Here is a 17581-nt window from a genome sequence, read left to right on the forward strand (position 1 = left end):
AAAACTACCGACAAAAGTTGATAACCTGTTAAGAATTTATATAGATAAGAAATTAAATAAAAAGGTTAGGTAATTGCAACATAAAATACACACTGATATCGGGTCAGCCATAACAAAACATATTTATTTAAAACACAATAAAGAGTATTAATTGAGTATTCGTACATTCAAAACAAAACGGGGCCCCAACATTTTTTTTTTTTTACTTAGTTACATCTTCACAATATGATTAATTAGTTACATTTTTCAAAATGATTATTACTTAGTTACATTTTCAAAATAATTAACGTAAATTTAAGATACAGAAAGAATTAAAATATTACTCAGGAATTAAATGTAGATTACGATGCCAAAGGGGTAGTTTGATGAAATAGTCGATGAAATTGCAAGATACGCGTGGCCGAAACAGGTTAACTACCCATGCTGCATGCTTAGGATTTAGTCGTCGAAAACTTTCCTGGGATATTTGTTGGCGGCTCCCATCGCCGTAGAACCACGGGACAAGCCCTGGGATGCCCAGATGTTATGGGCGAAGCTTATGGATCACACCTCAGGCATGGGGCAGCGAGAGGTCGCCAACTCCCGGACCGCTAATGCGGTAGTAAATACACAACTTTCGACATGGATGTCGATAGATACGTGACGAGCACAAAAATTTTGATGTCTACATTATGGCTGACAAAAACAGAAAGGAAAGTGCTACCTTTTCCTTTCCAATATGAAGATGACCATAGATATGACAATACATAGAGATGAGAAACTTAAAAAGTTACACTTTCCTGCACTTAAGTGCAATAACTCAATAATTAATCTTAACCACAATATTAATATAAACAAAAGGAAAAAGGAATTTATGATGTTTAAAGTCTTTTAAAGTCCATATGTTTTTCTTTTAAATCCACAAATCTTAACAAAGACATAAATATCTTTTAACAAAAAAAAAGATTTTTATACAAAAACAATTATTTCTTACAAATTGATACTTAAAATAATTATTATTTCATTATTCTTCAAATAATCAAAAGTTAAAAACAATGAGTTATTAAAAAAAGATATAAAAAAAAGTAGCCTCCCAGTTTGCATTTAATTAAACAACATATAAGCAATAATGGGCGCATGCCCACACAACAAGTGCACGACGGCACAACGTAACTGCCGTAAGCACAGAGGTCACGAGTCACCGTGGGCTATGACAGAAGTGGGCGTAACTGCCGGCACTTCTGAGAAAATCATCCACCAGTCCGCAAAACACAAGAATGTATTTCATCCATAAATGGTTTGAATTTATTTCAGAAAATATTAATTAATTTTACCTGGCATTTCAAAATTCTCAATTTTGTTACGATTTTGACAGCCAAGAAACATGAAATGAGTTTTAGTGATAGAAATGCAAACCATATCATGAAGTAGCCAGTGGCATTGCAGTTAAACCTAAAAAGTTTCAGTTCTGCAATAAATTAAATTCTCCTTATTTGCACAACCCCAAAAAAGTTAAAAATGCAACTTTGGCAGCTAATTATGCATAATAAAGTATGCGTTGTATAAATTTTTCATTTCGTGAAAGTTAAACAATTGAAAAAGTCTAAAAGTTGATCAGTGATTAATATAAATAGTATAAAATCATGACCTAAAATGGGAGGCACGCCCTTAAGTTTCCTGTTTATAAGTTACCGCCATGTGTATCACGAGCCAGAACGGCCACTCACGTCAAGCGCCCGGGAGACGAGCTGCTTCACATCGGAGACTGCGCCCTTCTCGCTCAACTGGTCCACACCTTCCTCGGTCAGGTGCCTGCAACAACCACCACCACGCCCGCACGTACAGCACCGGCACGAAGCCTCACAGGAACGGAACCAAGTGGTAGCACGGCTCTCGCAGTTGCCTTGCTTAGAGCCCGTCTACAATAGTCCGAACCTGTGCGTGGTCCGTGTCCTTATCCGAATTTGAGTGACGTCACATTGTCTCACCGAAAACTTCCCTGTCCACAATTGCGATGTCCGATGTATTGATTTCTAAAGTTGTCACCAGAGCGCAGTAAATGTGCCAAACCAAATGTTTTTGTTTATTGTTTTGATGCTTTGTATGCAAGTTATAAGTGACTAACATCACCTTCCATTTCCTTCAATAACAAAAGCAAACACCACTTTTTCAAACGGGAACCGGGAATTCAAATATCGTTGAGTGTTCTGTTCTTTTTCTGTGTCCGAAGTACACAGGTTGGGACAAAAAGTTCAACTTGACGAATGTCTTCGAACCAGATAGGTTCGGACCTTCGCCCACTTGACGCATGACGTCAGAGAGTCACGTGGACCAATCAGCAACGAGTGTCCTTCGGACACAGTTTAGGACATTGCTATTGTAGACGGGCCATTACATGGACACACCCACTGTGTGCAGAACTTCAGAAGAACCCACCCAACTCAGAAAAACCAATCAAGATATTTAAGTGGTGCCTGCTCATGAAAAGCTTTGCTGGATATTATCAGGTCGAAATGGTAGTTCTGTTTCGGATTATCATTTGTAAACTGTATTTTTTTTTTAAAAATTGGCTAAAATGGTTTTAATCCGAATAATTTTTTTTTACACAAAATTATCAGTACAGTACAGCCTCTTTAGATCCCATAGGTAAATGCATCAACCTTTGTTTTCATTTCTGAGTCATTCCATGTTAAATCAAAACACTTTTAATAAAAATTTTATTTTACCTCACCATCTCAGATTTTGATGAAATTTTGCACAAATGTTACCTCCATACAGACTAACAAAAGTATAAAATTTTAGAATGATATATCCATCCGTTTGGAAAATATTGCTTTGTAAATTTTCGAAAAAACACTCATAAATGCACGACAGGCATATTTAAAATTACCATAACTCTTCTCCAAATTAAGTTAGAAAGGTGAGACAGGTGTCATTTTGCAGCATGTTGTATGGCCTTCCATGTGATATGTAACACAATAATGTCTATAAACAAAATAATTTTTAAAATTTCAATTTAAAATTTTGGAAAAAGTGCATTTTTAATTTTTTTCAAAAAATTCTATAATAAAATTTTTTGTACAAATATTAAATTGTCTACAAAGTTTCAAAGTGGAGAGTTACTGGGTTCATAGTAAAATTAATAGGTAATTGTAACCATATTTATACTTTACCCAATTATATTTAACCATTTTTATAATTATAATAAGTTATGTTGAAAGTATAAACACATAAAATTGATTAAAAATCACTAATAACACAATTGTAATTAATTCTAGTGCTACACTATGCTTGTCTCTGATACAGAATTTCAAAGATTAGTTCAGACAAGCATCCAGCTACTGGGGATTCCCCTCAATTTGCTTTGGGATTTCCCTAGCTTTGGGATTCCCCTTACTTTGGGATTCTCCTTGCATTGCCTTGGGATTCCCTTAGCTCTGCGATACTCTTGCTTTGCCCTGGGATTCCCCCCTAACTCTTTCAGAGTACTGTACAGTAGTGGTTTCAGCTAGTTTATGCTAGGAGTCTGTATTGTTCTGATGTAGTATCAAAGTTGTTCGTACAAGTATCAGTGCTATGCCTATATAAAAAGTGACCATTTGATTTATATTATTAGTGGAGTTTATGCATTCTGAATTGAGAATGTTGATATTTATTTTTAAAAAGGTAATGCATTCATCATAATAGTGACTGAAACCCTATGAAAAGGTGGGCAGTTTACGTAAAGAAATGGCCCTCAGTGAATCATTTTTGAAGTTATAGTGTTTTAATCCATTAAAAAAAGCAATCACAACATTAGGGAAAAAAGAAAATTAAGGAATGTTACTAGTTGGATGTGCAGTTTGTTTTCTGGATTGCCAAAGAGAGCAAAAATTTGTGATAGCTGTAGAATAGAAATTACAACATTACAAACTGCTGCTGCTGCTTCTTCTTCTACTCACCAGGATAACGAATCAAGTTCAGATTCTGATAAAATCCCAGTTTTTCTGCATCCTCAGAGGTGATTGGTTCATTAAATATTTCACTACAAGGGCTAGGAGAATCGCCTATTAATAGGAAAAAATTCAAATCAAAACGTTATGCAACCAGAAAAATTAAAACAATTGACTCCACAATCAAAAGGAAACTTTTTGAGTTGCCAGATAATTTCTCTGAGAATGATGGTGAAGATTTAGAGGAATCAGTTTTGCAACACATCAAAGACAATTTATTGAGTTCTACTAGTAGAAGTAAGAAGTTAATAATATTAACCTGTTTACCACCAAATTGGGGAGTTAGAAAAATAATGTGAGAGTTTGATGTGCCAAACTAAATGGTAGGACAATCAAAAAAACTCTTGGCTGAAAAAGGAATGTTAGAAAGTCCTAACCCCAAACCAGGCAAACACCTCTCAGAAGATGTAGTTGAAGCTGTCCATTTATTTTATGAAAATGATGAAGTCAGTAGAGCGATGCCTGGTGCTAAAGACTGCATAACAGTCACTGAAGACTGAACCTAATAAAAATAAATCAAAAATATCAATAAGACTTATTTTGTGCAATCTGAAAGAGGGATACACTTTATTCAAGCAGAAATTTCCAAATATTAAAATAAGTTTTTCAAAATTTGCGGAGCTTCGTCCAAAGCATTGCTTTTAGCGGGTTCTAGTGGGACACATGCAGTGTGTGTATGTACAATCCATCAAAATGTCAAATTGATGATTGAAAATGCAAGATTATGTGATTTAACAAATGGAGAATTAAAAACCTACAAACATTGCCTACCAAAAATGGTATACAATCCACCAACAATAGATAGCAATATTGGACATTGTGCATATTGTCCTGGTACTGCAGCAATACGGACCGTCCTTGAGAAGTCATTTGAAGAGCACCTGATACGAAAGATCACATTTCAGCAGTGGATTTCAGTTGACCGTTGCAATTTAGACACACTGCAGAAATCATCAGTTGATTTCATAGATTTACTCTGTGACAAGCTGTCACTCTTAGTCCGCCACGACTTTATTGCAAAACAACAAAATTTTATAGAATTTTTTGAAAAAAATTAAAAATGCACTTTTTCCAAAATTTTAAAAATTATTTTCTTTCTAGACATTATTGTGTTACATATCACATGGAAGGCCATACAACATGCTGCAAAATGACACCTGTCTCACCTTTCTAACTTAATTTGGAGAAGAGTTATGGTAATTTTAAAATATGCCTGTGGCCCGCCATTAACTAGTGTATTTACAGTATTACTACAGTTGTCAGCTTGAAAGAAAAATAAATCAAAGAATAAACACCAAAATTGTATTGCCAGTTCCTGACAGTAAGGAGGCATTCCATTGGGTAATCTGCTGTGCTCAAACAGAGCTAAAAAGTTTATATCAAATTATTTGATGGCAAAAACAGCTGAAACAAAGATGGCATCTTTCAGTTGCATCTCCTTGGAAGTAAAAAAATTTGAAAATCATCTGATGGTCAGGAGAGAGGAGTTTGAAAACTAAACTTCAAATTTGAATTTGAATTTTTTTCCCCTTCAAAAACTTACATTACTACTGACACACAAGACATAAGGGCATACATTAGTAGCCTTAGGTGATGCGACTTCTCATATTTTTTTTGTACCTTCGAGGAGAGGGGTAAATGAATACACTGCCTCTATTCCCCCCTGCCCCTTGTCAAGGCCACGGCTGATGCTGCTTTTAAGGAAATGCACAACAAAAATAACAATGATTCAGATACATCTCAGAAAAGTCTACAAAACTTTGCAACCTATGTTGTAGGTACATCTGGCAACAGTTCACATCAAAGCACGGACGGATTAAAATGTGTGAAAGATGAAAATGTTAAATAACTGAACAATATCACAGGTACAGCTAATTTAATATAAAAACCCAGCACCACTTATGTAAAATTGCTAAGTAATATCTGAAATTAACTTGCAAAGTCTCACCAATACAAGCTTGCATTAAAAAAATATGTTCCCAATCCTTAGGGGAGGCAAATAAATAATAGTGTATATAACTAACTATATATCTTTTTCAATAGCAGAATAAAATGCCACTATCTAGGAGGGGAGATAATTTGAACAAAATAAAATTTAAAAAAATAAGTAAATTTTGATCTTTACTTCCTGATATATTTTATTTATCGTGTTAAATACAAAGCTATAGGTAATTCTATTATTTCATTACCTGAAACAGAATTCCTTTACAATGGCATGTTCATGGAAGGATATAATTTTTTCCAAGTTGAATACTTGGAACAAAATGTTTGTATGTTGTCTGAAATGTGGATGTCAGCAGTTTTAAGCAGTTGCGAAGGTAGGGTTAATTAATGTTTCTTTGTATATTATAGTAGTGTTTATGGGTGAGTTATTTATTTAATTAGTATAAGTATCAGAGGTTAGATTTTCACAAGTGTTGCAGATTCTTGCAAAAAAAAAAGTTTGTTGGATTAGGTCAGCTGCATTAGTAAAAATTTTTATATGTAATGAATTATGCATATTAACACATACATGAGTTACTAACATTTATTATGAACTGAAGGGTGTATGCCAAAAATTTATTCAAATATATTTTGCTACAGTTTAAGTCAAATCAAAATCTATACCTATGTAAAACCCACAAACCCAATTTGAAAATATGTAATGCACTACCAAATAAGGTAAATTTAATCAAATACCACTGAATATAAATAATATTTATATACATCACCAAGCCATAAGAAAACTTTTGAGCATTTTTAAAGTTAGTAGGACTGCCAGACACGAGATGGCATTGCAATTGCCTCTTCAAGCTGGGAGCCCGTTGTGCGCTGGGCAGGGAAAGTATTGATTCATTCATTATTCCGTGATAATTTTTTTTCTGTCTTAGAAATATAGTTTGCTGGTTTCATGAATGGCCCTGGAGAAAACAGACCATGCAATAAGCTGCCCGCTTTCTCCTTGGGGATCCGAGTTCATGTTAATTGGCTTGACCTTTGATGATTCACATTTTGATATTTATTGTATATTAAAAACAGGAAAAACATCAATCACCAATGTTGCTTGTGTCTTGCTATTTCAGGTGTGTTAGTTTTTTAATCCAACACTGTTTTAAAAAAAAAACTAAACTACAAGCTGGGCAATAAAATTTTCAAAGGTTGAAGACCTTTACAAATTTCATTATAAAATAAAACGAAAACTTTCTACACATCAATCAAAAGAAATATTAAATTAGAATGGCTCGTTACATTAAGATATTGTTTTAGATGTTAATCTTCAGATTCTACCATAATACCTTAAAATATTTTGTATCTGAAGATCTTGTTTCCTGGAATTTGAAACAACAAAGTTTGACGTAACAAAATCAATCTGATATAAAAGTTATTTTTCTCACATTATTATGATTTGCTGTATAGGGCCTAAAGATGAAATAAGCATCATTACCAGAAATTTTTCTTTTAAAGCTTCCTAATTAAAAACAATTGTTAGGTATTAGACGTTATAGCCAAGCAAAAAAAAAAACTGTATCTTGTATAACTTACTTATAACTTTATTCAAATGAAAACAATACAATGAATGCTAAAACGTGATTAAAGTCATGATTCAAAGCTAACTTAAAAGACATGAAAAATTTTGTGATTGTAGACAGTGTTTTCATTAACTTTGAATAAGAAAAAAAAACTCTAATGCTAAATTTTTAGAGCATTTCCCAATGTTTTCCAATTCCCAACAAAAAAAATATTCAACAAATTATATTAAGTATATATGTAGTATAGAAATATATTTCATGGAAATGCCAGAATTCCATTTTATGATAATAATCAAAGAATTTGCTAGCATAAAATGGTTTGATTTTGGGTTGTTTTAAACATGCTTTATGGTTATTTTAAATATATCTACATAAGTAATTTACGAAAATTCAGCTTATTACATCTCTTCTTAGACTCATGTGAATGAATGCTCAAAAATAATTACGTATTAGCATTTATATTTAAGTTTTTATACACAGAATGACTTTTGATATTTTTTCACATATTCAATTCAAATCTTGCTAGATATATTGTTGAAAGTCTGAGAATTTTTTAACGATAAGCAATGAAGCTGCAATTTTTTTTTTCTTATATTAAGGTCTGACAAAAATTAAAAGGCAAAACAGGGAACAGACATGGAGAATTACAATAAAATTATTTAGTGACATGATATGGATTTTAAATATTTGGGGAAAAATATAAAATTAAATAAATCCTATCTCAAATAATTAAATCAAACAAATTCACAGACTTCTCACATTTGTGTAATTTGTATTTCTGCTAAGGGGACTACTTACAAATAATTTCCTAATTTGAGATAGCTTTTCTCACTGTATTTGAAAATATATTTTTTTCAAATATCTGAACAAACCAGTCAAATTTTGTTAACGGAAGAACTTAGTTTTATTGAAAGCTACCAATGACAAATTCTAAATATTTTTTTTAATAAAATCCATAAAATTACCTCAATTAATATGGTGTGTAGTTATAAAGCCACACATAATAACTGTTGCCTTCTTAATGTAGATCAATCCTAGCTTTGTTCAGTGTATTTTACAATAGTTTTTTTCCCGGTAAATATGTATTTGTGAAAAAAATTTTGAAAAATCCGAAAATACTTTTATTCTATGCTCTTTAACTTCCTCTTTTCATTAAACCTGGCAGAGATAAGAAATTCCAAATACTTTAGGATATAATTTTTTTAATTTTCATCACAATACCTGTGAATTCATGCGGCATTCAACATTGTTTCTTGTTCGAGTATGATTTTTTAACGTTTCAAATTTTAATGTTTTATTTGTTATTTGGATATTGTTGCGCAAATAATGAGTAAAATAAAATACGTGAGTTCCTACTGTTCATCCTTTGTTCCGGTTTGTTATGTCAGGTCAGTTACATTATAAATACTTTAAAACTAAAAAACCATTTAAATTAATTCATATTGTTTTTAATGTCCGCTTAGTTTGAAAGTATTTATAATGTAACTGACCTGACCTAATCGACCATTTTAATTAATTAGGCATTCACGAACACAGGGCAAAATAAAAAATTGTGACGGTCGAATGATTGCACAGGGCTTGTATTGCTAAATAAGAACTGCGATATCTCCTAAAGTATTTGGAATTTCTTATCTCCGCAGGGTTTAATGAAAAGAGGAAGTTAAAGAAAATATAATGAGTATTTTCGGATTTTTAAATTTTTTTTCCACAAATACCGCCAAACTATATATTTACCTTTTTTTCTTTACAAATCCAAACTATCATGGATTACCAGGATCACATGGATTACCAGGATTACCCTGCCCAGCATGGCAGGGTCGTGGCTCTATCTCTGCCTGCCCCAAACATGTGAGTACTGAGTTGGAACCCAAGATAACTCAGATTTAACGTAGATTCAAGTCTAAGGTTTTCAAAGAAAATTTTAAAGTCCTGCAACAAAAAATAATTGTTTGAACATTTATTTATTTTTGAAGCCTTCTTGAGTCATTAATATTAGAATGCTGTCTTATTTCCGATTGTGTTGCATTTTGCGAGAATAATATGTTATACGAATTACATTTTTTTCTTTATATTATATTTTTTTTTTTTTAGAAAAAAGCAATTAAGAATTTAAAGTCACTTGGTACCTTTCAGTATAACAAGTTCTTTCTTTCCCTAAATATGACTGGCATAATAAAGTTTCAAACATTAGGCCTTTGTTGTGTTAACTAAGAAACAACACAACATCGGCTTCAAGCCTTTGTGAACGTAATAGCCGTTTCCTTAATATTTTAGTGACCTTAAAGTTTACATATGATTTGTAATTTGTAGTCCAGAGATTTTAGATTTAACAAGAAATTAGAAAGATGATTATTATTGAGGCTGAATTAAGAGTGACATGAATAAAAAATATAACATGGTGGCATGGCCTATCTTTTGATGAAGGCTTGGCTGATCGTTCATTGACTGTTTATTTTTGGGTAATGAGTGGCGAATCGTGAACTGCCACACTGCTACCCAGATCTGCTGTATTGTTGGTCTGGACGGCTGGAGCTCGCGATAAACAGGAAGGATTCGCTTCTGGATGCTTACGAATTCTGAGCTTGAGTTCTTCCACAAGCAGCCTCCTGAAACGGGTTCGGCCCAACCAGAATACCCCCGGCGTAACTAATTAATTTTTTCCCCCACAATTGTTAAAAGTGCCGTTGGCCGGTAGGTTTTCTTAGGGATATTTGGTATTCTTGTTTTCTACATGCATATTGTCACAGTTTCACCTCACTGTGGCATCATTGAACAGTCTCTAAAGACCCCATGTCGACAAGTTGTTATAAACATAAATCATAAATTATTCATTCCGTAAATCGGACCCAGCCTACCTCAGGCCTCCCATCTGAAACGTCTCAAAGTTTTACCACCCAAACCAACACTTAAGGCTTTTTTTCGGGTCTGCATGGCCACACAGAACTGAAAGTTTAAATACCTGCAGGAACACAAGTGCAGGCCGTTGTACGCACATTTCCACGGATGGCATCATATCCGAAATCTTCCACATTATCGTACTCTTCTGTCAACCAGCTTAAATAGACTCGTTCAATTTTTAATGTTTTAAAACACAATCTAGTCCTGCTATCAAATATCACTATCCTTCAATCCGTATTTCAGCAAAGCACAATGAAAGTATGCTGAACAGAGCAATTATAATTCTCCTTGACAGAATGAGGAACTTTTATTTTTCTACTCACGTATTGTTTACTGAGAAAGAGTGATATTTTAAGGTGATTCCCCCAGCCCACCGCACAACGGCGTCACCAGCTTGAGGCGATACAATGCCATCTCGTATCGGGCAATCCTACTAACTTTAAAAGTGGAAAAAAAAATTATGACTTGGCAACTTCTATAAGTGTTATTTATAGTAAATGCTAATACTTCAACTGTTGATACATATATTAATATAACAACAGTGTGTGAATCTACTGAATAGGTTCCAAAAGGTTGCTTTCAGTCAAGATTTTGATGTTGGCAGTTACTCTAAATCCAGTAGTTTCAAATTAAAGTTACTTTAAATAAACGTAATTGTTTATGAGTTTATACTATTTTCCGTTAAATGACCAAACTATGTTCATTCTTGATGAGAGAAAAGAAACCAACTTAATCAGTAGGGCCACTGGTTGATCACACAAAGAAGCACAATGAAACAAAGGTTTATACAAAAAAACAAGATATACATTATACGTTATTACTAACGAGACTTTAACTAAATACATTTTTCTAAATCACCAATGTAAATATTATGTCTACTCATTGATGCAACATGGTTAGGTCAGGAAACCTACATCTTAAATTGGTAATTCCTAAGCAACCATTAAAAATATATTACTAACCTAACCAACCATCCACAATGTTGTAAAGTATTTTTAAGGTAGCTAACCTAACCTTAACGACCACTCTTTCAACTATCGTTCTCCAAAACAAAAAACACACAGATCCACACGCGAAAGCAATAAAATTACATCGGCCACGTCAATGCACAGGTATTGTTATGTAAAAATATTTCTAAAAAACAAGAGTTTATCAATGCTGTTTAAAGTGTAAATACAGAAATGTCTCTAGTGTTCGAAAAAAGTATCTTCGGAATTATATTATTATAATCCCGAAAAACCCGACATAAGAATTTTAACCAAATAACTTTTTAAATCACAACCAGAAAAGGGGAGAGAAGAGCAAGTGTGTGTGAGTGACCTGGAAAAGGCTCGTTTACTGCAGGAACAATACTTATCGGTTTTTGTAAACGGGGGAGTATGGTGCGGAGCACAAGAGGAGAAGTCAGGGGGAGAGAGAGGGTTGGAAATACGGAGGGATGATGTATTAAGGGAGTTGAGGAGACAATGTGAGGAAGGCGGTTGGGCCAGATGGGATAGGGAACAGGCACCTCAAGCTGGGAGGGAAGGTGATAGGGAAGTACCTGCAAGTACTGTATGCGCAGTCACTGGAGGAGGGACAGCTGCCGAGGCAGTGGAAAGAGGCTGTGGTGGTGCCCATCTATAAAGGGAGTGGGAATAAGGCACACCCGGCAAACTATAGGCCGGTCAGCTTGACGTCAAACGTAGGCAAGGTGATGGAGAGGCTGGTAGTGAGTTATATAGTAGAAAGGGTGGAGGAAAGGGACTGGATGGATGAGAGGCAGCACGGCTTCCGGAGGGGTTACTCCTGTGAAACGCAGATGGCAGGGCTGCTGGAGGACTTGGTGGAGGCAGTGGATGAGGGAAAGCAGGTAGACGCTATTTTTATAGACTTTGAGAAAGCGTTTGACAGGGTGCCGCACAGGAGAGTGATGGAAAAGGTGGAGGGGTTGATAGAGGACAGGAGGGTGGTAAATTGGACAGGGGACTTCTTGAGGGACAGGATCCAGCGAGTGAGAGTGGGTAATGAATGGTCAGAAGAGGGAAATGTGATGTCAGGGGTACCACAAGGCAGTGTCATGGGACCCCTGCTCTTCCTGATCATGATGAATGATGTAGGGGAGGGGTTGAAAAGCAGGCTGCGGTTGTTTGCGGACGATTGTGTGCTCTATGAAACTGTGGGGGAAGGGGCGCACCTGGCAGAGGACTTGCAGAAACTGGAGTGCTGGTCGAGGGAAAACGAAATGGGTATAAATGTAGGGAAAACAAAGGTGGTGAGGTTCACGAGGAAGAGAAGGGTGGAGGGAAAAGTGTACTGCTGGAAGGGACAGGTGATCCAGGAAGCTGAGGAGTATAAATACCTGGGAGTGATCCTGCAGAACGACTTGGGGTGGGGAAAGCAGGTCAAGAAGGTGGTGACGAAGGGCAGGAGGGGGTTAGGGCTGCTTAGCAGGAAACTGAAAGGGACAGGTAGGAATGTAAAGGAAAAGGCGTACGCGACATTGGTATGGCCAGTGTTGGAGTATGCCGCGGCGGTGTGGGACCCCTATGTGGAGAAGGAAATTGAGGAGTTGGAGAGGGTGCAGCGCAAGGCAGCGAGATGGGTGATGAATATGTGGAGGAGAAGGGAAGGCGAAGGCAGGATGGGGGAAACTCACAGACCAACGGTGATGATGAAGGAGCTGGGGTGGGACAAACTGCAAGAAAGGAGGAAGGTGGAAAGGCTGGTGAGAATGAATAAGGTAATTCGTGGGGGGGAGGGGGGCTGGGGAAAGCAGGGAGCTAGGTTGCACAGAGGGCTGTATCGAGGAAGGAGGGATCATGAGTGGAAGATTCAGAGAGAATGGAGATGGACAGAGAGAGGAAGACAGGTATTCCTTGTGAGGACGGGGCGAGAGTGGAACAAACAGTAAATATGTACTGTACGGATTAGCGCCAAAAAAAATCGTACAAATATGAAATAACTTTCATTATATGCTATCTTACGTCCTCTTTTCAGAACCGCCTGCTGAGATAAAAAATTCCAATTACTTTTGGAGATATCAAATTTTTTAATATTCATTTTTTGGCAATTTTTTTAAAAAAAAATTTAAAAATCCGAAAATACCTTTATTCTGTGCTTTTTAACTTCCTCTTTTCATTAAACCCGGCGGAGATCAGAAATTCCAAATACTTTAGGAGATATGGAATTTTTTAATTTTCATACTGTGCACTGATGCGGCATTCAGCGGGAAGCCTACGATTCACACATCCTTCTGGACATACCCGAATACTCACGTTGGCAAGCCTTTTTTTCTTAAAATTAGCAAGAAGTAATTAAAAATACTTTAAAACAATGTGGATGGTTGGTTATATTAGGTAAGTATAGCTACATTAAAAAAACTGTAAAATCATTTTATGGTTGCTTAGCAAATAACTTTTTAATATGTAGCTATCGGTAAATAAAATATTTACTTGGGCGGTATTTCCGAAAAAAAATGTTAATAATCCGAAAATACCTTTATTTTATGCTATTCACCTTCCTCTTTTCATTAAAATCGGCGGAGATTAGAAATTCCAAATACTTTAGGAGATATTGAATTTTTAAATTTCAGCACAAAACCAGCGCATTCATTCCTGTGGCGTGCGTGCACCATTGTTTCTTGTTTACGTACGAGTATCTATTTTTTTATTGGATAATGATGTCACGTGATTGTTCGTGATAGGCCAGAATTCAAATGAACTAATACGTGATTATTTAGTTCAATTATTGTTTAAAACGGTGTTTAATTACCGCCTCCAACTTAGGTGAGTTTTTAACATTTCTAATTTTAAAGTCTTATTTGTTATTTTGATATTGTTGCGCAAGTAATAAGTAACAAAAAAATTTACGTGAGTTGTTACTGTACATCCTTTGTTACGGGTTTGTTAGGTAAGGTCAGTTACATTATTAATAATTTAAAACTAAAGAATAATTAAAATTAATTCACATTATTTTTAATATCACCTTAGTTTGAAAGTATTTATAATGTAACTGACCTGACCTAATCGACCATTTTAGTTTACTGTTCACCCTCTGTCCGGGTTTGTTTGGTCAGGTCAGTTACATTATAAATATTTTAAAACTAAACACTAAACAGCCATTAAAATTAATTCACAAAATAATTTTTAATGTCGGCTTAGTTTGAAAGTATTAATAATGTAACTGACCTGACCTAATCAACCATTTTATTAATTACGCATTCACGATTCACGTATTCACGAACAAACGGCAAAATAACAAAAATGGCACCGCTCGAATGGTTCCACAGGTCTTGTATTGCAAAATTAAAAATTTCGATATCTCCTAAAGTATTTGGAAATTCTTATCTCCGCCGCTTTTAATGAAAAGAGGAAGTTGAAGAGCATATGATAAAGGTATTTTCGGATTTTTAACATTTATTTTCGCAAATACCGCTCAACTACATATGATGAAATTTAAAAATTCGATATCTCCTAAAGTATTTGGAATTTCTTACCTCCGCCACTTTTAATGAAAAGAGGAAGTTAAAGAGCATAAATTAAAGGTATTTTCAGATTTTTAACATTTTTTTTCGGAAATACCGCCCAAGTAAATATTTACTGTAGCTATCCAGCGCTAGGAAACCGTTTACATGATTTTACAGTATTTTTAATGTAGCTATCCTAACCAAATCAACCATCCACAATGTTTTGAAGTATTTATAATGTAGCTAACATAACCTAATTGACCATTAGTTTTCATGAGTTGCATATTTATTTACAATAAACAAAAAAAAAAACCGAAGATGCACTATCGGACGTTTGCCTCTCGTCGGTTGAAAGAAGGCTTGCCAACGTGAGTATTCGGGTATGCCCTGAAGGATGAGTGAATCGTAGGCTTCCCGCGTTCACCATTGTTGCTTGTTTACAAGTATGATTTTTTTTTTTCGCGACGTAGTTGAACGACTACATCACGTAAAAAGAAAATTACGTGAGTTCCTACTGTTCATCATTTTTCCCGGTTTGTTAGGTCAGGTCAGCTACATTATAAATACTTTAAAACTAAACAACCATTAAATTAATTTTTATTATTTTTAATGTCCGTTCAGTTTCAAAGTATTTATACTGTAGCTGACCTGACCTAATCTACCTTTGTCCCGTTTTGTTAGGTCAGGTCAGTTACATTATAAATACTTAAAACTATACAAGTAAAATTAATTGATATTATTTTTAATTTCCGTTTATTTTGAAGTATTTATCATGTAACTAACCTTACTTAATGGAAAATTTCTGTTATTTAGGCATTCATGCACACACGGCAAAATATAAAATGGCTCCTGTTGAATGATTACATAGGGCTTGTATTGCAAAATAAGAACGGCGATATCTCCAAAAGTAATCGGAATTTTTAATCTCAGCAGGCGGTTTTGAAAAGAGGACGTAAAAGAGCATATAATGAAAGTTATTTCATATTTGTACGATTTTTTTTGGCGCTAATCCGTACAATACATATTTACCGAACGAACTTGAGGGGAGGACACTGGATCTGGGAGGAGTGAAGGACTTAAGAAGAAGGCTCCAGAGGGGGGAGGAGTGAGGGTAGTTGGGGGGTGGGAACTCCTTGCCACCGGGCGGAAGCCCAATTGCAGGTGTAAATTATTATTATTATTATTATTATTATTATTAACTACCAACATGGCTTGGCATGCATCATTACAGTTCAAAGAATTGCCACTAATCCACAGTGCGGTAGCAAGACTCGCAAAACGGGCCCGAAAAAACCACAACATATAAATAGGGCCACAACTGATTCGTAAATATGAAGACGTTTAAAAATATCCTGCATACGAGCCGAACTTCAACAGATACAGTATCTTAAGAAAACTATTATCTAAATAACTACCCTAAGCAATTCTTATTACAGCTTGTACTAAACACTCCATATCAAAAATGTAAGCTCTTTGAAACACTATCCTACATATATTTTACGTACCATCCTTGTTCTTTCAACTTGTCGGCAAGCGCCATTTTGCTAAAGAATGGCACCTACGCACTTAGGCTCTAGAAGTGCGTGAAAATTATAATATTAGGTCATTTTGAAGTCAATAATTGTGACTTTATTCATGACTAAACTAGTCCGCAGCATATCTCAGAGAATCACATGCTCCATTTGGCAGAGTGATAATCACTTCTGCCACGTCCTAAGAGCCATTTTCAGAATTTTATATTATAAGTCACAGAACACACTACTATACTACAGTACAATAGTCACATTAATCTGCATGGAATAAGTAAACGGAGAAGACAATGACGAATGTGAGTATATAAAGATTACAAATTGATATCTATAAATTTACTCTCCCTGTAAAATTACTTGTAAAGGAGTAGGGACCTACCAATAATTCATTATAAAAACATTATTTTTTACCACACAATTGCGTCTACAAAACAATTTTTACATAAAAACCTGGTATTTTAACTAAATGACGCCGCACATCGGTGATCACTCTAAAAGCACAGGCTGTTATGTGTCCTCAATACCTGACTAAAACAAGTGTAACGAACACGCCAACGCGTGCCAGGAAGAGTAAGTTAGAAAAGTGAACCGAACGGCATGATGCTATCCATAGCTGGCTGTGTTGTGCGACGCAGCCAGCCGGGTGTGGCGATGCGCCTTCGGAACATAGTGCACATACAATTTGTAATCAAGGGAAAAACTAAAACTTTTTATGTCTTTAAAATCTCCAAATAATTAATATATGTTGATTTATGTGCTTTTGTGTCACAACGCTGGCTGTCTCCATCTCCCTGTGCTCAGTCACTTTGACGCCGACCGCCAATGCTCCTCTATGTCGCATAGACCACTATGCCTCATCAACGTCTCATAAAAACGTGTGCACCGAACGCGCTCGTGCGCGCAGCAAAGTGCAGTGCGTGCGACGAGGCAAACGCCGTGCAACGAGTGCTGCGCCGGTGGAAGGATCCGGCCGGGTGTGGCATATCCTTCCGCCGCACTACAACAGATTTGACGCCGCCGTCAGTGCTCCCTCTGAGAGCACAGGCCGTTATGTGTCCTCAACACCTGATCAGTGCCGCGCCTCGAACGCGCCCGCGCGGGCAACGTAGTGCAGTGCCCCGAACGGCGTGACGTCAGTCACGGCCTCCTACGTGTGCAAAGCGCCCGGCCGGGTGTGGCACTGCGCAAGGGTATTGTTTATTCATGCATTTAATAAGAGAGACAGAA

The 17581-nt window shown here is 35.7% G+C and overlaps 1 protein-coding gene across 1 annotated transcript in view; it reads right to left on the bottom strand.

Moving 5' to 3' along the window:
• LOC134528477 (tudor domain-containing protein 3) overlaps positions 1-16603 on the bottom strand; it is a 78668-nt gene extending 62065 nt beyond the window's left edge. The window contains exons 1-2 of the mRNA XM_063362125.1: positions 16331-16603; positions 1707-1791 (exon numbers count right to left, since the gene is read on the bottom strand). Coding sequence (XP_063218195.1) covers positions 1707-1791; positions 16331-16365 — 120 coding nt within the window. The 5' untranslated portion in view covers positions 16366-16603. The remainder of the gene's footprint in view (positions 1-1706; positions 1792-16330) is intronic.
• Between the last annotated feature and the right edge of the window lie 978 nt (positions 16604-17581).

Source organism: Bacillus rossius, chromosome 1 (assembly GCF_032445375.1).
Source record: "Bacillus rossius redtenbacheri isolate Brsri chromosome 1, Brsri_v3, whole genome shotgun sequence".
NCBI lineage: Eukaryota > Metazoa > Arthropoda > Insecta > Phasmatodea > Bacillidae > Bacillus > Bacillus rossius.